This window comes from Centroberyx affinis, unplaced genomic scaffold (assembly GCF_046629955.1).
Source record: "Centroberyx affinis isolate AG114_WGS23_722 - 3 ecotype Tasmania unplaced genomic scaffold, CSIRO-AGI_Caff_v1 ptg002014l_1, whole genome shotgun sequence".
Classification (NCBI taxonomy): Eukaryota; Metazoa; Chordata; class Actinopteri; order Beryciformes; family Berycidae; genus Centroberyx; species Centroberyx affinis.
In genome coordinates this window covers 471729-499140 of record NW_027280356.1, presented here as the reverse complement: position 1 = coordinate 499140, position 27412 = coordinate 471729, and the positions used below count along the sequence as shown (strand labels likewise).

Below are 27412 nucleotides of genomic sequence, written 5' to 3'. Positions count from 1 at the left end.
TCTCTTAACCCGGTGCCAGCAGGTTAAAAAAACAAGAGTACATTTTTGTGACATTTCTTTAGTTTGCATACAGCTGGACAGTTCAGTAACAATCCGCATCATCAAGGAAATTAAATCTTTCTCTCACTAAAAACTTCATTAGATATCTTTTAAAAAACAGCATCACCCCGCCACCTTCACCACATAACGACAAAACTCCACAGTTGACCCCATATACAGCTCTCTATATACAACAACCATACAAAGAAACAGAAACATTACATCCTGATGAATAAATAAAAAACAATAATGTATTAAGACCATTGAGTTAAATATTAGTGAAAAAAACAAATGGCAAAAAAATGACATTGGAATGCCCTATTGAGATGAATGCTTAGTAAAGTGAACAACATTTAAAGAGAGAGAGAGAGAGAGAGAGATTCAGCACAGGATTTAAGATACCAGAGATATAGTTTGTAGTATATTTTTCACCTTACAGAAAACAGCCTTCTGTTACAGTGACCTAGGTAATGCATTATAAGACTAAAGGACTCTGGAATTAAATTATCATCAGTGCTACTTCAGTATCAACAGCAGCAGTGGTTTTAAAAGGACGTTGATTAAAAAAAAAGTGAAAATTTACCACAAAAGTAAAATGGTTTAGGATGGCTACGAGTGTGTGTCTGTATTTATGAGAGCATCTGTACACTGTACATTTGCAAACAATGCATGTGTGCCCTTGTGTGTATGTGGGTGGGTGTGTGTGTGTGTGTGTGTGTGTGTGTGTGTCTAGCATCCCACAGCATTGCCATTGACCTCCATGTTCCGGACAGGGAGGGGGCTGCGGGGGGCCGGGGTGGAGGGGTCGGTTAGAGAGGGCAGACGCACCCGGGGCGGCTCCATGGAGTTCCCTCTCACTGTGATGTGGTCCCATCCACCCTGGATTTGACGGAGAGGAAGAGAGGGAGGGAAGGAGAGAGAGAGAGAGAGAGAGAGAGAGAGGGAGAGAGGAGGGAGAGAAGGATAGAGCAAGAGAGAAAGAGAGATTTGATACTGTCTTACTGTGGCAAGATCTACTGTTGTTTGTACCTAGATTTTACACTGTGAAAAAGACATAGCCTATTGCAGCAAACTATTGTCTCAGTAACAAACAGATACTAATATATCTATTATTGTTTCAATGGTACGATTTTTACTGCCCCATAGCACAAAATGACCATAATATTTATCTGCAAGGGGTTGATAGGACTGTGGCTCAATACTAATGACTCAACATTTACTTTGCCAGGTGCCAAGACAACTACGAACACTAAAAAACCTTGATCTCAAGCCAAAAAAATCAAATGACAAAGCAGTATTATTATTCCAGTATTTAGCATGGTAATATGTTGCCTCTTCACTAGACCTTTTGTTGGATCTCTGCTCTACTTAGCTAGCTCTCTCCTCTCTGTTGTGCAAATGTAGGGGATGTGAGTTGTGGGTGAGAGTCCAGTGTGCCAGTGACTTATGTAGGAGTAGATAAGTTCTATCAGTGGTGTTGTAATTCCTACTGGTCACCAATAGAGGTTGATAAAATCCATAGATTACTTGATGTCCCTTTAAAACTTACAGTATATAAAGAAAGTGAGAGGTGGTCAAATACACTGTAGGGCCACATTACTTTTGTGGGGTCAAACAGACAGCAGAGGAATGCCACACACAGTTTAGTCTCCATGGTGTCTTACCCCTATGCCATAGTCCCAGGACTGTCCTTTGGGCTCCATGGGTTGGACCCCGAGTCGATGGCACACTGTCCCACAGCTCAGACTGTGGCTGCCCTGCACCTTGTCTGCTATGATCCACACCTACAACAACAAAACAACAAAAATCACTGTCAAAACAACCTGCAAGAGAAGAGTTTTTTCTTCATATCATTGATCTTTCTATTCCATCACCACATCATGTCATTTACTCATATATATACCAGGGGTCAACCTGGGGTCAGGGGTCATACTGGGGTCAGTACACCCCAGAGGGTCCTATGGTGATTTTGGTGGGTTTGTGTGATGATTTAATGGTTGTGAAAAATAGCTTCTGAATATACAAATATATTATTATATTATATAATATTTTATAATAAAGATATACTAGGCAACTTCACACATTAGCAGCTTCAAATGGCAGTGAGAGGTAACTGAAAACTTTAATATCCAGAAATTTTAGGCTTTCTCCAATAGTTCAAGTGAAAATCCTAAAATGGGGAAATAAAAAATTTGGTCCCTCAATCCTCAATTTAATGTCAAGAGGTCATGAGTATGTGTCTCCTGTTTTTTAAGTTGTGGGCCAAAAAGGTTCAGAACCACTGATATATTATACCATGACTATCACAGGGAATTCTACCATTTACTTAAATCTAAATGACTCTTTGCCTGACAACAGTGAAAGATGAACAACAGAGAAGAAAGTGCCATGCTGTGGTATCTGACATCCTGGTCCTACCTGGTCCAGAGGTCCCACTGAGACTTTGCGCACATTATTGGAGATGTGTTCCCATGACGACCCTGGGGGTAGCTGGGGGTCACGCCCTGCCGGTACCACAGGTTACCTGGACAGGGACAAACACCATCACACACATGATCAGTGATACTGAGGAAGTCTCTCACAGGCACACAGGTTTAACTGGGGTTACTTTGAATGAGTAAAGGAATCTGGCATGTCTGAATTTATGTACACAACCAGTCAAAAGTTTGGACACACACATTTTTCTTTATTTTTTTTACTATTTTTCACATTTTAGAATAATAGTAAACATTTCAAAACTATGAAATAACACAAATGGAATTATGCAGTGACCAAAAAAAGTGTTAAACAAATCAAAACTATCTTATATTTTAGATTCTCCTTTGCCTTGATGGAAAGGCAAAGGCTTTGGAAAGAAATTCATACATAGGCATCAACTTCACTGTTTATATTTGTCTAGGAAACAAATTTCAAGCTTTTAAGCCTTTATATCAAAATGGCTTTAAGATAATGAAAAACACTCAGTACTTTCAATCAGGTGTGTCCAAACTTTTGACTGGTAGTGTTTGTGTGAGGTTAAATGGTAAATAGGAACACAGTTGCTTTACCGTTCTCATCTACAGTGTAGACTGACGTTCTCCCGACAGACACCTGCTTCAACTTCTGTTTGGCTGGGGAGGGGATGTGGTACCAACAGTCTCCTGCAGGGGGAGCCACAGCACACACACACACACAATACTTTGAGACCATAACGGGGAAAATCATCTCTGTTTGCAGTGTCAAATGTTGCCAAGTCTTGTTTTCATAACTCTGTTCACTCCAAGTTAATCTTAAAGTGTTCCTCTTTGTTTTTTAAATTCGAGTTGAAAGGTTTCTAATGAGATGCAGACTCAAAGATGACATGGAATATCAACACTACAGTCGGTTCTTCCCGGCAGAACCTCCAGGGTTCTCCCACTGACCTGCTGGGTTCTGAGGAGACACTGAACCCCTGTAGAAGGCAGAGCCGTCCCGAGCGATGGCCCAAACCTGGTTGGCCGCTCCGATGGAGATGGACTTGAAAGGCTGGTCAGTTCCCACATGGAGCCACGATGAGCCCTAAGAGACCAACAAGCGGATATTAAAGCAAAAATCCCCCTTCCGAATACTCTTACACTGTTAGACATCATCAATTTAAGATGTTCAGTGCCTTTCAGGATTTATTTTGTGAAGTGTTGTCATCTACTTTTTTGGTGTACCTACTTTCCCTCAACCTATTTCTACTTTAGTTAGTGATTTCCTACATTTCCCAGAATGCCTTTCAACAACCCCCAATGGGCCTGAACTTGCTGCATTCAGCTGTGGGTCTTACATGTAGGTGGAGTGATAGCGATAGTGGTAAGAAGAAGCAAGAGTAAGAGCAAGAGAGTTTTTCCAGTTGAGAAAAAAAGAGAGTTGCACCCCTTACTCAAAACACAACGTGTCTTGTACTGAAGCTGCATTGCATTCTGGTCTATTGAGGCTACTGTCTATGGAGAAATTGGTCTCTCTGCCTCTTCTACTATGGATTCTCCCTGCATGATTGTTGAGTGTCAGTGCCAGATGGTGAGTCTGGACACCAGAAAACAACAAATGGGCTCAAATGCAAGGTACATCGCCAATTGCTGTTTTTTTAATCAGTATTAAAGTGTTTTGGGGGAGATTTTTCCTTTAAGGATCAGAGTGGAAGGACAGGGTGGTAATGTGCATGGCTGTGCATTTGTGAGAATGAGGTGGATTTAAGGTATCGACGAGAGACAGACTGGAAAAAGACGGTGAAAGTGTCTGTGTGCCTCACCAGAAGGTGTTAGAGCTGCATACTGAGTGTGTGTGTGTGTGTAGCCGTGACTCACAGCGGGCGTCAGTGTGGTGACTCCCAGGCGGCACAGCACGTCTCCCTTGTTGCTGATGGCCCACAGAGGAACCAGATCCACGCTGCTCTGAGCCGCACACGGCAGGATGGTCACGTCACTCAGCGGGACGGGCGGGACTTCCTGCCAGGGGCCTGTGGTGGTCAATTTACACTTCCTGTGGGGGCAAATAAAGACGAGTGTATGGCTTGCAGCCCTTGAAGTCGAATCAAAAATATCTTAATAATGACAACTTTTATTTATAGAGCACTTATCAAAAGAGTTATAAAGTTTACAAGATAGAAAAATAAAAATGCAATAAGTGAACTTTGCCATACTCTATGGTTATGGTCCAAAGCAATCCAATATTCAACCCCATGATAAAAATTAAGATATTTCTCCCAATTTGCATAATGTTAATACATTTGCTACCCACTGAACAATAGATGTGATTTCTATGCTTTAGTTCTCATACAGCCCCGGGTCTTATAGCTCAGTTTTAGACTAAGACAGTAAATACATTATTACATATTTAAACAATGCATAAACAGCTGTAAATATAAAAAAATATGCACCAGAGAAGTCCATATGTACTAAGCTAAGATGTAAAACACAACTAAACTACTTAACTTTCACTTTTAAACCCTATGCAGCATAATTTAAGCCTATACAGCTATAAACCATTTAGACAATGTAAATGCAAAATTGCTGAGAGGGTAATTATTGCTGATTAATCAACTGTAAAATATGCAAAACTATCCCTTTCTTTTTCTGCCAAGGTATATGTCCTGTCATATTATGCTCAGTACTATTCTGATTAGTATTTTGTGTTTATTGTATGTTTTGTATTGTATTGTTTTCTTTTTCTAGCTCATGAAAATTTCCAATGCAAATATCAATCATAAACAAAATATGCAAAGCTGCCTTTGATTTAGAGGAGGCTCCTGTTAACAAAGGTTTAGTTTCAGCTGAATACGCCCAGAAATAGTTGAATGGTTAAGCTTTCTACCCTGTCTCACCTCCTCCGTCTCCTTCGCTACGCTCCTACTGTCTGAATAAAGAACAAAAAAATGCAAACGAGGTGGACCGCCCACTCTCAGACTGTGTGCTTGCTTGAACAAATATTTCAGAGGTAAATATGCCTGCGTTGCCTGTTATAGTACCTGGCCCATCGCCTGCGACGCACAAAGTCCTTCAAGGTCTTATAACCATGATATGACCTGCGATGGAGCGATGGGGAGGAGGGAAGAAGAAGAGAAGAGAAACAGAAATCAGTCAGGTTTATAATCTTGGGGGAGGCACGGTTTCAATAGACTGAAATAGGAGAGAAGGCAGAGGAACGGCATGTGAAACTTACGCTGGAAAATCAGCTGCGTATTGCCAGCCCTCTCTGTCTGTCCCTCCTGAGATGCCATAGTCTATTGCCCAATCAGACACCTGAAAACAGGCAAAAATGGGAAGTGAAACGCTGGAAACTTTCATCTCTTGTGACTCGACAAAACCCACTATTTATAGTTTCCCCCATCTAAGAATTAGAATGGCATGATGGTGGTTAATCTATGTATCACAGGATCAATTTCAGAGCAACACAGGGGATTTCCCAGTGTGTGTGTGTGTGTGTGTGTGTTTACCCATGTCCAGTGAGGGGAGGGAGGTTTGGTGTTGGTTTTGGTGCACTCATGTAGTCCTGAAGCATCACTCCACATGTAGCGGTCTGTAGGCAGACCTCTAAAACACAAGAAACACACTTCAAATGAATCATGAGTGGCTCTTCACTTTAAATGTTCAAAAAACATAATTAAACAACATCTACTTCACTTTCAGTGGCAATTTTCCACTTATAGTTTGCATTTGTTACTTCATCGTGTCAGGGTAAAAGTCTAGTCTAAAAAGATTCAGTTCCGTTTATCGAAAAACACATCCTTGAATCTCACTAAACTTAAAGGAGTGGGGGGAATTATACAGTGTGGCATTTCCCCAGTATTTATCATACTTTAAATCTATTTTTTTTTTTTTTTTTTTTATAATATTTTATAAATTTTTTACACAACCAAACAAAGCACCAGACAGCACAGATATTGCCAAATTGCAAAACAAGAATAAATAAATTAGTTAACATACATGGGTTGCATTAAATCTATTTTAAATCATATTTTAAATCATATTTTTAAATCTGAGATGTCTAGAAGTAACAAAGTAATGAAATGTGTATTCACTGCCATTTTACCATAGTTCCTAACCCTTTTTTTTTTATTAGCAGTTTAGATTTTGCCCCAACGTCTACATAGACACTAGACATGAGTAAAATCAACCAATCAGAACCAGAGAAAAGGGTAGACCCCCTGTACATCCAGCCAATTGGAGCAGTGGCTCATTTTCCTTGCGTGGTAGAATAAAAACTCTGAGAGAAAGTGACAACCGCCCCGTCTTCAACTCGAATCGGCACATTACCTGTTGGTGTATCCGGTGACAGGGTTCCACCTCTGGTTCTCGTAGATGTAGACGCTCTTCACGTCCGTCTGGGTGTAGATGTTGTCCGTGCTGCTGGCCAGGCCCTGGAAGAAGCCGCCGCCGTAGCCCCCGGTGTAGGCCCAGGCGGTGTGGTCGTAGCCGATCCCCCACACCACCCCGACGCTGTTACACTCCACCACACGCAGGTGACCCCCGACCTGCCGCCAGAACCTGCAGTGTGGAAGAAACACTTTAGAAAAAGGCAGAATGGATAGTGGATATCATTGAAAATTAAAGGAAATGATGACGATGTGGCTAGTAAGGCTGTGTGAATTGAACCGAATGGTGATGTTAGGTGTGATGTCAAACAAAACTGACATTTTCAAATAATATGGTAGCCCGCACTCTGTTTCTTCTAATTTTATTTCTTCTTATTTTATTAGAAAATAACATGATTAGAAACAGAGTGCAGGCTACCTTTGTTTATTTCAAGATTGTCCATATTAGCCGACAAACCAAAAATAAATAATAGAATTTTTGTCAATTTTTGTCAATTTTCTTCTATGTTTGTTCCAAATAATATTCCTTTAAAATATTTCATACCTTATTTTGCCAGAGGTTTTACATAAAATGTGCTTGTTATCATCAATTTAGACCTCAGAATTGTGTATCACAATATCCCAAAATCACCATATAAAAACATTATGATTCCACTGAAAGATGATAAATGCCCTATTGGCTAGTATCAAAGCTGAGGAATCAGAGGACACCCTTACACCCTCATCCACCAGAACTGCACCCCCACATTCTCTCCCATGCACCCAGAGATGTGTGTGTTATCCTTACATCTGGTCGCAGGGCGTGGGGTAAGGCATGGCCTCCAGGCCGGGAGAGGGCTCGCTCACGAAGACGTCCCCTTTACAGGTGACCGACCAGATGGCCTGTTTGGAGGGGGGACCCTGGATCCCCCGGGAGTCACAGCACGACACGCTCAACAACGCCAGCTGGAGACGGGGAGGGAGGGAGAGAGAGAGAGGCAGATGGAGTGAGGAAGGGAGGGAGAGAGAGAGAGGGAAATGAGAAGTGACAGCAAGAGACAGAGAGAAAGCAAAAAAGGGAAAGATGTTATAAATGGTAAAATGTGTGTGAAAACCACCTGGGCATTTCAGTGGAACAGAGAACCAGAAAAACAATACTTCTTCTAATATCTCTTCTCTCTTGTACCTTCTCAAAATGACTGAACACTCGGGGTGAGAACAACAATTCTGATTGCTTGAATTCAACAGGGAAGTTAGATTCCGATGTGACAGTGAATTTCAAAATGGCCACCATGGGAATATGGTCTATAGTGACCGCCTACCCAGTCATGCATCTCCAGCTCTGTGGCAGCTGCCAATCTGATCGGCCACCTCTGTTTGGTCCTCTCTGGTGTGTAGATGGCAAAAGTGTGTTTGGAGTCGTTTAGCACAGGAACCAGGATGGTCACCTCGTTGATGAAGGCATGCAGGTACTGGAGAGAGAGAGGGGAGTGAGAGAGAGAGAGAGAGAGAGAGAGAGAGAGAGAGAGAGAGAGAGAGAGAGAGAGAGAGAGAGAGAGAGAGAGAGAGAAAGAGAGATGTAAAAAAAAAAGAGAATTGGGGAGAAGAAGAACAACAGTTTTGATTCATTTGAAGGAAGGCATACTGTGCCTATGCACACAACAACACACACACACACACATACACACACATACACACACACACCTTCTTCTCTTCGTAGTAGTTGTAGTAGATGAAGAGGATGCCGTCCTTGTTGCCCTCCGGCCCTGAGAACTGCTCCAGGGCAAAACGAACATCCATCCACTTGTGAGGCTTCCAGTCTCTCCACCACTGCATGGTCCCCTTCTTTACCCACACAGACTGCAATGGATGCATGAATGAATGAATGAATGAAAGAATGAATGAATGAATGAATGAATGAATAAGGAAAAGGAACCACAGTGAGAGAAGGGATAGAGGAAGGCAGAAAGGGAGAAAGAACAAGAAATAAGTGGAGAAATAAAGAATTCAACCAAATGAAGGAATACAGGTGAAGTAGTTGTTTGCTATGATAATAATAGCTACAGGTAAAGAAGCTCAGGCTGTTTGGCAGGTCCTGTGTTTTCCTATACTGTGTACCTGTTCTATGGCCTGTTCATAGTGCCTGAAGTTATCCATCTCTCTCTTGGATCTCTCGCTGAGCTGCTCAAAGATTTGTTTCCGCCAGGCTGCCGTCTGAGCCGGGGTGATGGACAGACTCATGGACTGGACCGACTGGGCCAGAGCTGGGAGAGAGAGAGAGAGAGAGAGAGAGAGAGAGAGAGAGAGAGGGAGAGATAAACCAACAGTGATAATTAAAAGGAACCAAAATGGACAGACTTTTGACCCAATTAACTGCATCTGAAGCTTCATGCGGACACGAACTGGAAATGCAAGCATGTGAACCCCTGAAGTCTGAGACCGGTATGTCACATAGGGCTGCAACTAACGATTATTTTCATTATCGATTAATCTATCAGTAATTTCTTTGATGCATACATTAATTATTTAAGTCTATAAAATGACAAAACTAGCAACAATGGCCATCACAAGTTACTTACTTATTCTGACCAGCAGCCAAAAAAACACCAAAGTATTCATTTTATAATGATATGAAATGGAGAAAAGCAGCAAATCTCAGCATTTCTAAAGCTGTAACCCACAAAAGTTTGACTGAAACGATTAATCAATTATCAAAATTATAATCCATGATTTTTCTGTCGATTGACTGATGTTATTGAGCAGTCATTGTGCAACCCATCACTTTATTAGGTACACCCGGCTCGCACCAGGTGGGACCCTCTTTTGCCTAAATTCTTCGAAGCACGGATTCAACGCGATGCTGGAAAATCCTCAGTTTGTCAGGCCAGTCAATCAGCGGACAGATATCTCAGTTTAACTCACATGCAGCGTTGGCAGAGCAGAACCAGTTGAGTTGGGAATGACAGTCCACAGAGCAGCCTCCTCCGTTCACCCAGGCCCACAGAGGGTGCTCGTCCGCCCCGTACGGCTCCTCCAGGGCCAGCGTGTACGTAGCCACAGACGACAAGCTGCAGGTGTCAGCGGAGTCCAGCACTGCTCCGGCCCCGGCCTGCTGGCTCTGAGCCTCCTCCAGGTCCACGTTGCTCCACTGGGGGGCCAGAGTCCCTCCAGACTGGCTGGGGGAAAGAACCGCACCAGCAGGGGGAGACTTGACCTCGCCGTCCCCAGGGAGGGACTCTTCCTCCAGGATAGCCGAAGCGGCGGATCCCCCCTCTCTGGAGGTCTTCCCCGGTTCTCGGTCGGAGACGAGTTCAGAGATGAAGCTGTCGCTGGTGACCTTGGGGATGCGGGGTTTTGGGGCGTCAGTGGGGGGGTCAGAGGCGGAGTCTGTGGGGGCGTCGACAAAAGACTCTGGGGAGGCGGACGCGGCGAGGCAGCCGGCGCCTTCTGCGGACCCTTTCTCTTTCTCCGTGTCCGAGTCCACATCACTCACTACTGACTGAGCACGCACCTCACCAGAGAAGAAACAACCAGCGCTGTGGGATGAGAGGCGAGAAAGGGGAACCGAATTAAAATGTATGATAATCAGTCATTATTGTTTCCCAGCAAACATGTTGAACAAATGCTGACATGACTTGCACCAACACTGAAAATCGGTGTAAATATTTGCTCAAATGAAAGTTGAGACATCGTCCATAGCTGCTACCTGCATCGTTTTGTGCAATCTGTACCTAAATATCTTTCTGATATCAGTTCAAACCCATTTCCAAAGCTGTTTTAATATGATTTTTTACTGTGCCGTAATGTCATATTGTGAAAATTTGGTGCTGGTTTGTGTTGACGTTTAACTTGGCTGCCTCCTGCATGTTGCCATTTGTCAAACGCTCGCTGCGTTACTGCTCTGCTCTGTGCTTGGTCTATGTGTGTGAAAGGTGTGTGTGTGTGTGTGTGCTCAACTGCAGTCTTCAGGCCTCTACCTAACATGTAAAGACTTCTGTTGTTATTTTATCACTGTGCACTGCTGTGACTGGAGCGTGTCTGTATCTGTGTGTGTGTGTGTATGTGTTTGTGTGTTTGTGTGTATCCACTACATCTCTGCAGGCCTTTCCCTCACCTCTGCAGACTGTTTGCACTGGCGCTGGAGTGCGACCGGTCTCCGTCTCGGGGAACGTTGATGGCCTTCCAGGCTTTCCCGCTCAGCTCACTGGAGGTCACGCCCTGTCGGTAGTACACCGCCCGCTCCTCACAGCCGATACCCCACACCTGCACAGAACAGGAAGACCTTCAGACCGGGGATTGACTTGAATACATTCACGACCCATAATCTGATGCCGTTTACCATAAAAGCCTTATGGAAACGGTAGAACAACCAGCATGGACGAAGGTGTTTATGTTCCTCCCTGGTTTCCTGTTTCACCCAGTATGTGGTTGTATCTCACCTGGTCGTTGAGGCCCACGTTGATCATGATCATTTCTCCCACCATGCCGATCCAGCCGGAGCCACAGGGGTTGTGGGAGTTCACGCCGCGCCTGAACCACACCTGGCAAAGCAGGACAGAGGGGAGAGAGAGACTGTCCCGTAACTGAAAAGGTCACAGGTTCAGCAAACCGCTGCACACTGTGGCAGTCACCCGTGTTGGTGGGTTAATAATTAAAGGCACAGCAAATAAACACATTCAAAATAACTCTCGTTTGTACAGATGCAGCTATTGTAGAGATTCACTTTTTACATGCCTACTGCACGGCTGCACTAACGCAGTACAGAAACAAGGTGGGGCGATATCCACAATGTTTACCATAGCAGTATTTGAACAATTCTGTTCCAAAATGAGATATCCACCATTTAAAAAAAAATATTCCCACTCTCCCATTTTGATTGCTAGTTAAGAGCCATCTTAAGACATTTGCTTATAAAATTATTCATTTTTTTGAGGCCAGAATCATTTAGTTTCAGGTAGGAAAATGTATATATAGCATTTTGGAGTGAAACCCTTCATTGTCTTACTCTGTTGTCCTTGGTGACGGCCCAGACCACGTTGACTCCCACCGCTACATGAATGGCTCCCACCTCAGGAGTGGGAGAGTCCACCACCACCCAGGAGGTACCTGACAGGCAGAAAGTGCTATTCTTAATACAGAAGGCACACACAAACACACACAAAACACATCCCCCTCCCTCCCTCCCTCCGGCGAGCCCTCGCACCTTGGGGACAGTCTCGGCCGATGCCCTCCCGGACGATGAGCTGCCCCTCCCACAGCACGGCCCACACCAGATCCCCCGGGCCGCAGCTGATCTGCACCACCTCCCCCGGCAGAGACAACTCCTCCCAGGACGAGCCTTCGGGGTTGTGGTGGTAGATGCCCTGTCTGAACCACACCTGGATGGAGGGAGAGAGAGAGAGAGAGAGAAAAGGAGGTGTAAGATGAAGCGAGAAAGAAAGGGTGATAGCACAAGAAAAAGGGAGGATGAGATAAAGTGTGAATGAGTGAAAGAAAGCCTGGAGGAAAACAGCTGATTGCACTGTGCAGTACAAACAGAGTTGTTTATTTGATGTGACATGACTGTGTGATGTGTGACCTTGCTGTGGGCATCAGTAGACACACAAACACACACACACACACACACACACACATTGTTTTTCTTAGTACATGTGTGTATGGCAGAGCGAGTGTCTCGGTCTGCCTGTATATCCATCACAATAATGTTTCTCTGGGAAGCAGCTGTTTGTTGTGTGTGTATGTCTGAGCTTTTTATGCTTCTTTGCTTGCATCATCGTGCATGTGTGGATCATGGGACCAGGCAGGGGGCATGTAGTGTGTGGGTTTTGTGGGTCCTTAAAAAGTCAGAAAAAAAACAAAAACACCTAAATTTAAGGCCTTAAACGTATTAAAGCGCCTTAGATACAATTATTAAAGGTCTTAATTTTTATGCAATGACCGGTTTCTTTGAGCTGCATGTAAGAACAGGGTTAGACGTAGGCTACAGTATGCAAAACATGTTTTTTTCTTTTTCATCCTATTTGCTTTATTAAATACAATTAGACTTCATGTCCCCTAACAATTAATTTCCTGTTGTCCTTCCTCTTGCTGATTTATAGTTTCAGAGCATTATTTATCTATGTTAATTCTTTATCACAAATGCCAGCTTTTCCTCAATTTTTTTTTTAACTTTTGTTTTTTAATTGGTCTTAAGTTCAATTGCAGGTAGAATTAAATAAGTCTCAAAAAGTGAAACCAAGTCTTGACCTATCAGGGGAATGTTGTGGTATTGGCCAGACTCAACACATGCTAATTCAATTCTAATTCTGGTAAAATAATAATTAAATGAGCTAATCACCTTGGTTGTAATTTTTCAAATTTGAGTATAATATTTAATTGTCACAAGTAAATAATTTATAGATCTTAATTGCTAAGCCTTGGACCCAGATAGCTGAGCCGGGATTGACTCTTGTGTTAATACATTACTTCTGTTTGGCAGAGCAATCTGCAGGCTCATTGCTCACAAACCCTAAAATACCCCTGATGGAGCAGGAACAAGCTACAGTACAACATCGGAAATAGAGACGAAACTTGACTTCGGGCACAGAGGCTGCACCTGTTTCCTCTGTACATCAGTGGCAGAAGTCCGACACGTTTTTCCATTTCAAAATTCCTTCATTTCTTGACTGGATTTGAAAGTAGTGCCTGGGCAATAAGACTTTCCACTAGTTTATATCACTCTACAGCTGAAGATTATTCTGCACAACAACAAATCTACAGCCTCATAAAACATGTCATCATATATGTATTGGGACAGGATAACGGTTTCTCCAATTATTTTGTGCAATTCCCAAATTTTTCAAAACCTAGACATTATCAAGCTCCTTTTCCACAGTTTTGCAGACTTTCCAGACCTGTGTACAGGTTTCCTTCACACTCCACACTTTCTCCAGACGCTAAATTTCTTGTGATTTAAGTTTTGTTTTGCATATTTGAAATCTTGGCGCCATTGAAAAAGAGGGCTCCAACCCTCAATGTGTTTTCTGTGAACTAAATAAAGGTTGAATGAATGAAAGTCATCTTGCCCCTTCTAACTATGCCGTATCACTCTATAGACTTATTCTTCACAGCGACAAATATCAGAAAATGTCAGATGATGGCTGTCTAAAATCACAGAAAATGTTCTAGTTGTATGTATCTGGGCAGTACAACAATATTTTCCATACTTTTCCTAACTTTTTTGTGCAATTTCCAAACTTATTAAGACCTGAAAATGACCAAATTCTTTATCCATACAGTTCCAGACCTTGGTAGGAACCCTGTAGTTGTGTGTGTTTGTGTGTGTGTGTGTGTGTGTGAGGTGTACCTTGCCCTGCAGAGAGACAGCCCACAGCGACAACCGGCCCCTGGGCTCCTCACTGATCTCCCAGCCTCCACAGCTGATGTCGTTAAAAGGATCCGGCAGACCAGACTGCTCCGAGGGGATCTGTCAACACACACAGGAAGAGAGACGCAGGTGAACAAACACGCTTACACACACACACACACACACACAGTCATAAACACACATATGCTTCACACCCACCTTAGCCCAGGTGTCTCTGGCCTTGTACCTCCTGTAGCGGAGCCATCGCCTGCGACGGACACAGGAGTTCCACTTCTTGTCTTTGGTGTAGGTGGCGGGGAAGTCGATGGCGTAGGTCCAGCCCTGCAGAAACACAACACACACATCAGCTATTATAGCACAAAGCAGGGGCCATCTGGGTGAGGGGTGGATGGAGACAGAGGTGGACAACAAGCTAGAAGGATTTTTTTTTTTCTTTCTTGTCATTATTTGTGTGTAGATTCTTCTTTATCTTTCTTGTCTTATGAAAACTCTAAGCCATATCACATGAGTGTCTACTCTTAGTCTGTTGATGATGTGTGTTGATGTCTGTTGATGATGTGTGTTGATGATAGTGTTTGTGTATACTTGCATGTATTATGAATGAGTATTCTTGGTGTGTGTGTGTGTGTGTGTGTGTGTGTGGGTGTCTTATGACTATGACTGATTCTTTATACTTGTGTAATAGATGGGTGTTATGGGATGCTTTGTTGTCAAGTACTATGCTGTGTCTCAGTTTTTTTTTTACTATGTCTAAACTTATTTATAGATATATTCAAATTGTGTATTTTACATGGCTGTAATTATTTTCTGTACTATGCTGCCTGGAGAATGCCACTTTTCAAGCCCCTGGAGGGTTTTTAGGCAATTCTCCTTCACATTCACTTGCAAATTATATACTGTATCCTTTTAAATTTGTATATGTGTGAATAAAGAAACAAACAAACAAAGGATAGATGCAAGAAGCAGCAAAGAGTGAAATCGAGGAGGATCATGTAAAAACAGAGAGAAAGGAATTAATTTATGTAGGGATGGGATGATATGCTAATCTCACTATACGATACGAAACACGATATGAGGTTCACAATTCGATTCCAACCACGATATGTTGTAAAAAATAAAATGGCAACAAAGTCTGACTGTGCAGAATTAAGTTTATTTCTGAGCTACAAATCTATATTCACATTCTAGCAAGCCAATGTTACTGCTAGAATGTAAACAACAATTTAAAAATGTCATTACAAAGTGCAAATAACATCATTTGGATGGAGAGCTTGTGAAACTGTGATGGCCAAGCTGTCTCATTTGTGATTACTACAGCAGAATAAAATGGAGCTAATATCGCAATTCATTTTTCTGCCTCACAATAGTATTGCCACATTTTGTATTGCAATATATTGAATTGCGACTGAGAAAGAAGCAGTGATGTAGTGGTAAATGCAAAATTTGGGTAAACCATGATCTCTAGTCAGTGATCATCACAAAGCATCACAACCCACAATATAAAGAAAAATCTATTATACTTTCAGAAAAACACTTGTTTTTTCCTCCTCTTCATATAACCTACATCAGTGTGATACTACTTAATATGACCAGGGTTCCCAACTATGTCTCTGATATGAAATTCCATGACTTTTCCATGACTTTCCATAACTAAGCAGGAGCAGTTCCATGATCAAAAAAATATGATTCCTTCCTGTTGTTCCTCATGCTGTTTTTCAGCTCAGAAAGGTTTAAAAGGGTAAACTTCTGGTCAAGTTAAAAAAAAATGTGTACAATATTCTGGTATATTCCTGTAAAGTGACCCATTTGTAAAATTATTCCCAGAGAATTCATCAAATTCCCAGACTTTTCCTGTCCTCTCAAGAGACTGGGAGAGCAAGACAGACACACAGAGAGAGAGAGAGAGAGAGAGAGAGAGAGAGAGAGAGAGAGAGAGAGAGAGAGAGAGAGAGAGAGAGAGAGAGAGAGAGAGAGAGAGAGAGAGAGAGACAGACAGAGAGAGAGAGACTGAGAGAGGGACAGAGAGAGAGCCTGAGAGACAGAGAGGGACAGAGAGAGAGAGAGAGAGAGAGACTGAGAGACAGAGAGGGACAGAGAGAGAGAGAGAGAGAGAGACTGAGAGAGGGACAGAGAGAGAGACTGAGAGACAGAGAGGGACAGATAAAGAGAGAGAGAGAGAGAGAGAGAGAGAGAGAGAGAGAGAGAGAGAGACAGACAGACAGAGAGAGACAGTAAGAAACGAGCAGTTGGACCATCAGACACTCACCCCTTTCTCGGTGGGATCCCCCTCAAAGTTTTCGTCCACATACCAGTCAGCCTCCCACTCCCAGCTGTCGGAGGGAAGCTTGAAGCTGTCCAGAGGTTGGTGCTGCAGGCCCGTGACATCACTCCACTGCCAGCGGTCGCTTGGCAACAAGCGCTCCGAGAAGCCGTCCACGGGATTCCACCGCTGGCAGACAGACAGACAGACAGGTGGGATGTTAGAGCCCACACAGGACCAAAAGGAAACAAGCCAACAATAAACATGTCGTCCCCCACAAATGATGCAGTCCCCCTCACAGCCAATCAGTACCAAACATGTCACATGACTTTGACCTGTAATTGTAGTGCCCCCCCTTGGATCAATCAGTGTAATTTTGAAAACACATAAAGGGAGCGGTAAGATGCATCATTCCCCCAACTTCTGTCAAAATCCAATCAGAAACGAACGAACGAATGATGTAGCGCCCACTTTTGGACCAATCAGAGCAATCTTGAAAAGGTTGCAACACAATAGTGAGATGCCTCATTTCCTGAAATTCGTCAAAATTCAATCAGCTGTGTCGGAGGTATCGTGTGACACATAAACAAACAAACAAATGAATCAATGTAATTTTCAAAATGCCAGAACGCAGTGTTGAGACGCAGTGTTCCCCCAAGTTTCGTAAAAATTTGATTAGCACTGTCAAAAATATTGCTGGTTACATATGGATGAAAAAATTAAAGGTGTAGCGCCCCCATTAGGCCAATCAGTGTGGTTTTGAATATTCCAAAACACAGTAGTAAGATTCATCATTCCACCAACTTTTGTAAAATCCAGTCAACATTGTCTAACCCCCTCCCCCCACCTCCAGGCCAATTGAAAACAACAGAACACAGTAATGAGATGCATCATTCCCCTAGATTTGTCAAAGTTCAGTTGTTGGAGATATTCCAACAAACTAACTAACAGAAGGATATGAATTCATAGTCTTTCCCCCTGATTTCATTGTGACTGACAAATATGTTGCAGAACCTAAAGCTGTTTTGTGAAAAGTCCTTTGAAGAGGAGGTCATCAGAACAATAGAGTGATGCTATAGAGCATGATGCAACTGCCTGACAAAGACCTGGGTGGTGCAGCTTGAATACAGTGTGTGTGGATATATATATATATATATATTTTTCCATTTGAGTTCCAAGTATACTTTTATCCGGCATCCAACTTTTCAAAAAACTGCTTCACCTTCTAATTTCCTTGTTAATGGAGCCAGCAAGGGAGGAAGTGGGATGAGGAGGATGTTTTACTTCCTTTCATTCAATCACTCAGATATCATGAGTTCAAGGGGAAGTCCATAATTTCGATTTTACTTGAGTTACCTCCGATGAAAGTTCATATGCTGAAACATCAAGGGTAGCTACAGAAAAAAATAAAAGGCATTTTTAACTTTTGCTTACAAAAGAACAGTACTTTTGCTTCCTTTTCTCAGGTTTCTTTAACCCTCGACTCCAATGAGCACCAAACAGACTAAAGGCTGTTTTTATAGTTCTGCGTCGAAGTGTTGCCGTAGCTACAGCGTACATTTCCACGGCATTTATAGTTCTGCATCAGTGATTCTGCACGTAGACCACCGAAACGCTAGATGGCAGTGTCATGCTTTGTTAACACAGAAGTAATAACAACAGAAGTAGTAGCGTTTACATTCTCTGAAACTCATGTTCTGGGATATTTCTCGCCAGCGACATCTGGTAGTCTTTATAAATCGGAGATGAGGTGTCGTACAAATGAGCATATTTGTGAAACTCCTCAGCTTGTCTCTCTCCGATCTGCTTCATGTTGTCTTCACTATCGGCGGACAGCAACGGGATACAGGTAGGAGGAAATACGAAGCGGGCCAATCACAGGTCTTACAGCTACAGTGACACTTCAACACAGAAGTATAAAATGGTTTGGAGAGGCATGAGGCAAACTCTCAAACTGCAGGGCTGAGAAATCATTGGCCTGGATTGGTTAATTACCCTACAACCGTCGGTCCTGATAGGCTAACCTGTGTAAGAAACAACACTCTGATTGGACAAATAGACCCACGTGATTCTCGTAGGTCTCCTCCTGGTAGCGGATGGGCAGGTCGGACGCGTGGACGTTCAGGTAGATGTTGTGGTCGCAGGCGATGCCCCAGCAGCACTGCTGCGCCGCCGCCACCCGCTTGAACTCCAGCTGGGCGTCGCGGCACTGCTCCCACTGCTGCCCCCCGGTGGACAGGCTGTACACCCGGCCGTACACATCCACCGCCCACAGCAGGGAGACGGGCATGGCTGCACCTGGAACCTGCTGCTGGGGAGGAGGAGGAGAAGGGGGAGGTGGAGGGGAGGAGAGAGGGAGGTTAAGGGGGAAAGAGCAACAGAGAGAAAGCACAAAAGGGATTTATTAGGCCAGGATGAATAAATCAGAGGCTATATAAGACATGAGGGAGTGTGCAGTTAAAGGGCAGGGTGAGAATGAAATCAGCTTAGCCTCCGCCACCCAGGGGCCATTATGAGATGTAACAGTATAAGACACAGTTTAGCTCCGGAGGACATGAACACACTCATTACCTCCAGCAGCCTGTCTCTGCAGTACAACTTGCCTCAGAGAGAGAGAGAGAGAAGCCTGAAGGAAGCGTGTGAATCAGCAGCTGGGAGGACTGCTGACCCTCTGTGGCTTTCTCTCCTCTCTGAGACTCTGATGAATTCAAAATGAAGCCAAGACACAGCCTGAATGGCTTCCTGTCCGGCAATACTCCACTTATCTCCTCATCGACGCATATTATCCCCATTTAATTTGGGTTAACAAAACAAGGGTAAAAGTATCACCTGTCAATCAATGCCATTTCTGCAAAAATGAGTAGAGCAGAGCTTCACACAATAAGCAGGATCATGTATTGAGGTGGCAGTGATCCATGGACACTGTGCTTTGTTTACACCACTTTTGCTCCACTTCTCAAGTGCGGGTCAAAGCCTTGATAATACCACGTTACTGACCCATATTCCAAATACAACACGTTTTAGCCACCGTGGCAACTGTAAACGGAATGATATAAAATACTGCAAGGTTGCTGTAAAGTGATGCAGTCAGTATAGTAAACAAAGAGATAGATGGATGTGATGTGGCCTGCAAAAATGTTTTTTCATCTCATAGTATTGCGTAATCAGCAGGGATGAAGCCGTTCAAAGGCGTATCCTCTGTCACCAGCAATCAATAAACTACAGCCTGTATTTTGACTCGACTGGGAAATGGAAATGCGAGCATGACTGCGGTAAAAACAAAATCACCTAGCTGCATCTTCTACCGATCAGCAGGAAGGCAGAAAATGACTGCGTTGTGGGAATATTAGCAGCAATATGTTTGATGTTTCTGTCTGATGTTTGTTACATTGTAACGAAGGTTGTGTAGCAGTTCATCCGCATTGTGCAACACTATCATCAACACAGTATGTAAGGCTTAACATCAGTCTGTAAAGGATGATATACTGCAGGTGTCAATGGCTGTAAATGTAATGCTAACATTATTCACCGGTCTACACAACGCTACTGTACAGTGAAACAAGCCTCGAGCTTAAACGACAACACTCAGCTCGCTTTTGGTTTAGGCTTAGAGGCTTACACCTCTAGAAATAGAAAATCAACAACAGTTCAAACACACCAACCTTGACTTTCCTCTCATAAACCGCGTGCCGGTGCGAGTATTTCACTGCTGTTCATTCAGCAGGTGAAAATGAATGGACAGCCTGCTAAAATCATAATGTTACCTATTTACATCACGATTCCTCCCGTATTTGAAACAGGAAGTGCTGGTGTGTCTCCTTTCCCATTGGCTGCCTCTGCGGTTCCAAGTGTTTGTAGCTTTGTCGTCCAGTAGGGGGCGCTGCTGGGTTATATTTGACAGAATGGAGGAATCAAAGAGGAGTCGGAAGATTTGAAGCAGGGTTTCACAAACTTTTTCAAGTCAAGGACCTTCCAAATACAGACACATCAGCCCACGGAGCCCTGTTTTATGAGTTTTTATCCTAAAGAAGCCCCATCAGAGAAGAACAAGAACTGGCACTCTGATAAAAAAAAAAAAGGAAGGAAGAAGTCTAATAGAGGACAACTGATGCAAAAAAGACTGACATTATTTGTATAAAAAGTGAAAAAAAAATGCAAAGCTTAGCAAAAAACTTAAAAAATATTATGCTGTAAGTGACAAAAAAGTGAAAAAAAAAAAAAGAATAGTACCCAGAAAATGTTTTGGTTATTGTCAGTCATCCTCAGTCATCCTCCTCCTCCTCCTCCTCATCATCATCACCATCATCATCATCATCATCACAGAACTGATAATAATCTATACCGAAACCTTCTCTGTTGTGCACTTTTTTAATTTTTGCATTTTCTGTCACTTTTGCACCTTATGTAAAAAAAAAATCTTTTTTGAAGAAAAAAAGTCCTTTTTTGCATCAGTTGGCCTCTTGTTGGGTTTCTTCCTTTTTTTAAAAATCAGTGTGCAAGTTCTTGTTTGATTCTTTTTGTCTGTTCTTTTTAACCTATACACCTGAGACAAACCTCCTATATCAAAGGACTTTTCTTTAGAGTGCAGATATCTCTCAATTGCTCTACTAGCCATGACTTTATGCAGAATTATGTATAGCTGTCTTGTCTATATGTGGGGAGTTAACAGTGAGGACATAGAAAGTGATGATCAAAACGGTCATCCTTGTTTTTCCATCCATTTTCTCAATGTGCTAACATCAGGTGAGTGAAATAAAACAAAATAAATTTAACCTAATTTTGCTGGAGACCTGCTGGAAGCTCCTCAAAGACCCCAGGTGGATCCACGGACCTCACTTTGGGAACCACTGGATTTCTTAAACTCTTAAACTATATTCTCACTCATACTGTCAGTTACAGAAACTAGTAAGAGAAAAAAAGAGAGAGAATCAGTGAGTAAAGAGAGAGGTGGGGGTTTAGCGCATTATAAATCGTAATAGCAAAGACTTTTCCTTTTCCTTGTTTTATTGAGAAATAAAAAGACTACATTGGTCAACACAGTGGCAAGGTACGCATTGAAAAGAGTATGTGGGAATAACTATGTCAGTAAAATCAATTCAGTTACACATCAGTGGGTTTTTTCGGATGAAAAAAAATGGTTTCACTTCTATTCCAGGTGGCAATCAGTTCCTCATCATACGATTACATTCTTTAAAGCTTTCATCCACAAATATAAGGCAAAAAAAATCCTCCTTTTCTTCACAATATATTTAATACTTTGTATATTTCAAACAATGACCCACCATACTCAAATACAATGCAATGTCCACCAGTAAGGTACACTTTTAATTTGCATAAACAGTGTGCATTGTATACAAAGACCTACAGCTTACAGTGAAAGCAAAGGGAATATTGGGACCCGACACTTACAGCAGTAAAACCATGAGGAGTGAAAAATATTCCCTTCATCAATAGGTCAATTTACCCATTTAAAATACATTCTAGCAGTCAATGGCAAATCAAAAATCAATACGGGACATTTTCCATGGCTCAGATTGAGCATAGTGGCCAATTCTTTGACTATAAAATCATCAGAGGGGCACCTTCACAGAATGGACTTCTGTATACATATTTTATTTAAATATATCTAAAAAAAAATGTACTTATAACTGTATATAAATAGCTTGCTCATTTTTATTAACTGGTCACATAGAGATAATGCCTTCGTTGAAGCACAACGCCACGCGAACAACAAAGCCCTTTTCCCAAAACGTCACTCTCCCTTCATTCTCACAACTTCGATAGATCACAATGCCTTTAAAAAAAAAAAAAAAAAAAAGAAAGAAATAGACAAATAAAAATAACAATCCTTTTGCTGCCGAGTCTGGAAGGTAGCCTGGGTGCTGGTCTGTTTCAGCCTCGTCCGTTCAATATCATTGGATCACTGGGTTTCTGCAGGTATCACCGCACTGACTACAGGGCAAAAAAGCCTAAAATGACCTTGTGGCACAGTTGAGGCATCTTTGAAAAACATGAATTCCTCCCAAAGGGAGTCGTTCACCCCAAAATGCAAATTCAGCCATTATCACTCAACCCCGTCAGTTGAAACTCCACTGAACTTGGTAGGAAAACCAAACACACAGTGATTTAAACCCTGTAGTTTCATCTCAGCTTTCTCCCAAGCTATTGAAATTAACAGGGTCATCTTTTTACAACTCCAAAAAAAGTATAAAATGCCCATCAAATTTCTCCAAACACCTCATGCAGCATAATCAAAGTGTTTTGTAGCCAAACGATTACACAGTGGGTCCACAAGTCCAACATTTACCTCATTATCTCCTATATTCTTAGCTTTCTTTTCTTTCCTTTCTGTCTTTTGTTATACAAGTTGGTCCCATTAACTTCAAAAATTAGGGATAAGACTACGTAAGGGGTTTTATTTGCTGTGTGTTTTGTGGTCCTACAAACTTTAATGGAGTTTTGAGTGACATAGCAGTGAGTAGATAATGACTGAATTTTCATTTTGGTCATTTTGGGGTGAACTGTTCCTTTAAGACACATGCAGGCTGGATGCATACCCCAAAATATTTGCTTTGTGTTACAGAGCTTTCCAGGAAATTCAGCAGAGATTTTGACAGATCTGCTTCTTCATGTATTGATTACACAATGTCTCCCTGTTGTGGCAAATGGACAACACATACTGGCATACAATGGATCCCTTTGACAGAGCGGGTGGTGCTGAGAAAGACGAGCATGCGGGCCGACAAGACGTCAGGTTGGGGTGAGAGTCAGCGTGGCACGGAGCTCCATGGTGCGTGATTCCCCTGAAGGCATGATGACGGTGAAGCTCCTCCCGGGGCGCTAGATGACCGGCGCTGATCTGTCATTCGTGACCGTCGGCCTCAGCTTCACCGTGGCGAAGGGATTCCCGCCTCTGCAGGGCGAAAAAGGGAAATTCGCATTGACACCGGTTGAACTCACAAATACTTGGCACGATTATCTTCATTCCCGCTTTGTTTTAATCATAAATCAACCTTGACTTGCTTACGCATATCTGCGGTAATCTATCAGGTTTTATTAGTCGTGTTTGATTAAGTCACTCACCCTAGAAAAGGAGCCTTTCCAGTCCCATTGACTAGGGAAACCTGTTGCCGGAAGAAAAAAGAGAGGATGAAGATATGATGCACACAGTGAAGTAACATGCAGCACCCTACACCTCACACCTCACACACCCCAGCCACCATCACCACACACACACACACCCTCCTTCCAGCTGTGATGAAAGTCAATGTTGCCAGACTGGTTTGATAAGATCTGTACCATAACCTCACAGACCTCACACACTCAGGAATCTAGACCATCTAGAAAGACACACTCCTCCTTCTCTCTCTCTTGGCAGTCTTATCGCCTCTCCAGAGCCAAGTGAGCATGAGGACGATAAAGTTAGGGGACACAAATAGCTGACAGATTAGCTATGTGCCTGGAGGGATACTGAGGTGAATAGAAAGTATTTCCTTAGTAAAGTTAATAAAGAAACTTATGGAGGTGTTACAGCAGATCAAGAAACTCTCATCGACTCGTGTGTTTTTAGTTTAATCTGTTGTTTTGTAGATCAGATCAGTTCAGATTTTATCATTCATTCATTCAGTATCTACACAGTCAAGGCCGGATTTAAACAGATAAACACACTGGCCAGAGGATCCAAACTTTTTTCTCTGTTTTTCAGATACATATCTTAATAATGCACCTTTATATCAATGTCATGCTTGTACAGATGCCCTTACATTACTAAATACCAGTGGTGGAAAGAGTATAAGCATGTCCTACTCAAGTAGAAGTACTTTTACTGTTACTTTGCTCATATTTTACTTCAGTGGAAGTCAAAGTACTGGTGTAAAAATCTGCTTAAAGTGAAAGTAAAAAGTAGCTCATTTAAAATGAACCCAGAGTAAAAGTTACTGAGAACATTGTTAGATGTGATCTTTTCTAGTTCAAACTAGGTTCTTTTAATTTCAGAATTACACAATAAATTACACAATAAAGTGACCAAACAAAGTACAGCCAGCTTACTCTTCCCTTCTTTGCTGACTGACCGTTCACTGTGAATGGATTTACAACTGGCCAATTTACAATGGTCCGGTTTCTGATGCTAATGGAGAGCCACAAAATCTATACTCTGTAATGGATGTAATTAAAAATGTAGCTAAGTACAATACTTCAGTGAAAATATATTTAAGTAAAAGTAAAATTACTGACTTTAAAAAAAAGTACAAGTGCACAAAAAAGCTACTCAATTACAGTAATGAGTAAATGTAATAATTAGTTACTTCCACCCTTGCTAAATACATGACAAACATGCATTTACCCTGCTCTTCCACTAGAGAGCAGACTTCATCCAGGAGTCACTGAACATGGACCTCGCAATGAACCAACAGACGCGGTTACAAGGTCCACCTCTGACCCACAGACACAAAAACAAACCTAAAGAGCACAGTCAGCCCTCTGTCATCACCTGACGTAATGGTTGAAGGGACGGCTTTTTATATGTGGCATTATTAAAGTCTTTATTCTAAAGACTAAGGACCAGGAAGAGTTAAAATAGAGGTGTAAAATGAAGAGATGAGAGGACTGGGATTCCTGCTGTTGGGCCGGCTTTCCTCACAGTAGTGCATTTCATCCCAAAACCCTGAGGCAGCAGATACAGAGGACATTGAGAGCAGAGGGAAATTAAGCGGGGTGATGATGGGGGAGAAAAAGAGAGGGAGGCTGAAAGAGAGAGAGAGAGAGAGAGAGAGAGAGAGAGAGAGAGAGGGGAGGGAAAGACTGGGAGAGGCTGAGAGAGGTGTGTCGGGGCTTTCCTGCTTCCTGGACAGCTACTAGTTCATTCTCAATCAGCTGAAACAGTGCAGGCCCTAATTGAAATTGTGTCTCTACCCTCTTGTCCTCTATCCCTCCTTCTGTAACTCTCTCTCCTTCTCTCCTTCTCTCCTCTCTCTCTCTCCATTCCTGAGCAGAGGTAAAACCTGGCCGGGAGCATTTTTCAGATGTCTTTTTTTTTTTTTTTTTTACTTTTGAGCCGACAACTGTCTGGTCACTCTGTCTTTCACTTTCTCCCTCTCTTTCTTTCTGTCTCTTACTACACAACTGAGGTTTGTATCACTGCAGCATTTTATCTTATAATGGAGTATATACAGTACAGTATACAATATCACCAAGTAGTGAACATTTCTGACAAGAGCAACAATGGGTAAGCATATGAAGTTATGCCCCCAAATGAGATATTCACCTTACTCTTACACAACTATTGACTTTTCACATGGAAACAGTAGCTACTGTATTCCACCCCGTTGATTCTATTTATAATGAGCATAGCTAATAATATACTAAACTATATCTGTGGCTGCAGCTGCATTGTACAGTATCCATAATGAGGAGAAACACAGGCTGTACTACAGGTATATTGCTCCCCACCGTTTACATTTTTCAATTTTGCAAGTTTTGAGGCCAGTCCAGACTCGCCAGTAAGTTTCTGATGAACACTTCCTCTCAGCCAGAATGAGAAAACTGTCTATGAAAGAGGGAACATGTAAGCTGACGACTGTAGGAATCATTAATGTTTCAATCAGAGTGTTGTAGTGCAAGAAAGTGCAAAAAAACAGAGGGTTTACTGCAAACTTATCACTCATAGACAGACCTTTCTCAATTATTTATCTTTTTAATTTTTCTTAGGCTCACTCATCCTTCTTGGAAAATCATCAATATTTCCTTGAACTGGGTGAAAGGTGTTGAGGTGTGTGTCTGACTCTGCTCTGTTTCGAGGGTGTGGAGGCAGTGACTATGCAACCAGAAGATAATAAGACCTTGTTACATCAAAATTAAATGCAGTAAAGGTTACACATGGTCGCGTGTCATGGTGTTTTCTGGTATCGGTGTGGAATGCATGATGACTCAGCTAGGGCAATAAAGATATAAAAAGATATCAGATATAAAATGATATAAAATGCACATATTGTAAGTCGCTTTGGACAGAAGCATCTGCTAAACAACATATACAACATGTCATATCGATGTACATTAGACCTTTTTTCCTGAACATGTGTGATCTTTTTCAGTGACGCCACACTTCACAGCAATTATGTTACAGACATAATCCTCTACTGGAACAATTGGGGTTTCGGTGCCTGGCCTCATGGCACATCCACAATATTTATTGAAGGAGGGGAGAGTGTGTCTTATTAACTTCCTCTTCCCAGAGTTTCCCAGAAAAGGATTTGAAGAGGAAGGATTTGTACAAGTTTTAGTAAAGATATAGTGTATCAGTGTTAGGGAAAATTACTTCTTAAAATAATTACTTAATTACTTTACTTACTTAAAAAGTAACTAGTTATGGTACAAAGTTACTCTTTATTCGAAGTAACTCTTTAGAGTAGTTTACCCACTTCAAACACCGTAGCAATATGGCTTGTGTTGCCAAGTGTGTTTATGATCATTATTTCAAAATGCAAAGCAAGGCTACTACTCTGTCTTTATAACAGGAAGTCAATATCGTTTTTATCAAGCAGATTAGATTGCGTTTTTTTCAATTAGCAGCATGTATAAACAAGTATGAACTTCAATACCCATAAATCCTGTAAGGTGATATCAGCAACCCGGCCGGTCTGTGATGCTTTATACCAAAGGAAACCAAAAGAGAGACGAGGGAGGAAAAGATCTAACGCTGGTGAGTCCAGCTTTCTCTGGACTTTTTAAATCAACCTGACTTGACTTGGCTAGGTTTTGACCCTGCAGGGGATCATCAGGTACTGACCGTGTTCTTTGGCGAGGGCGTCAGGCGGACCACCGGGCTGGAGGGGGCGTCGTCACTGTAGTCCGGGGGCGGCAGCAGCACCGGCTCCTCCTCCTCCTGCTCCGGCAGACTGGCCACACTCAGACTACGCACCGGCGTCCCCAGGTTGCTGCTATGGTCAGAGAC

The 27412-nt window shown here is 42.4% G+C and overlaps 2 protein-coding genes across 3 annotated transcripts in view; both read right to left on the bottom strand.

Moving 5' to 3' along the window:
- Positions 1-418: 418 nt before the first annotated feature.
- On the bottom strand, positions 419-20253 carry tecpr1a (tectonin beta-propeller repeat containing 1a). The gene is given in 25 exon segments (XM_071530982.1): positions 419-918; positions 1704-1823; positions 2458-2516; positions 2519-2563; positions 3087-3179; positions 3441-3576; positions 4350-4524; positions 5510-5566; positions 5704-5783; positions 5978-6074; positions 6798-7028; positions 7644-7801; positions 8158-8307; positions 8540-8695; positions 8954-9099; positions 9758-10371; positions 10950-11098; positions 11275-11376; positions 11841-11941; positions 12039-12213; positions 14181-14300; positions 14400-14522; positions 16468-16650; positions 18527-18769; positions 20124-20253. Coding segments are annotated over 24 exon segments (3645 nt in total). The 5' UTR covers positions 18752-18769; positions 20124-20253; the 3' UTR covers positions 419-768.
- A 1440-nt stretch (positions 20254-21693) lies between these two features.
- baiap2l1a (BAR/IMD domain containing adaptor protein 2 like 1a) overlaps positions 21694-27412 on the bottom strand; it is a 32441-nt gene continuing 26722 nt past the window's right edge. Inside the window, exons 12-14 of one of the 2 annotated variants that reach the window (XM_071530977.1) lie at positions 27248-27398; positions 23545-23585; positions 21694-23374 (exon numbers count right to left, since the gene is read on the bottom strand). In XM_071530977.1, coding sequence (XP_071387078.1) covers positions 23302-23374; positions 23545-23585; positions 27248-27398 — 265 coding nt within the window. In that variant the 3' untranslated portion in view covers positions 21694-23301. The remainder of the gene's footprint in view (positions 23375-23544; positions 23586-27247; positions 27399-27412) is intronic. The other variant, XM_071530978.1, reaches the window with a different exon arrangement.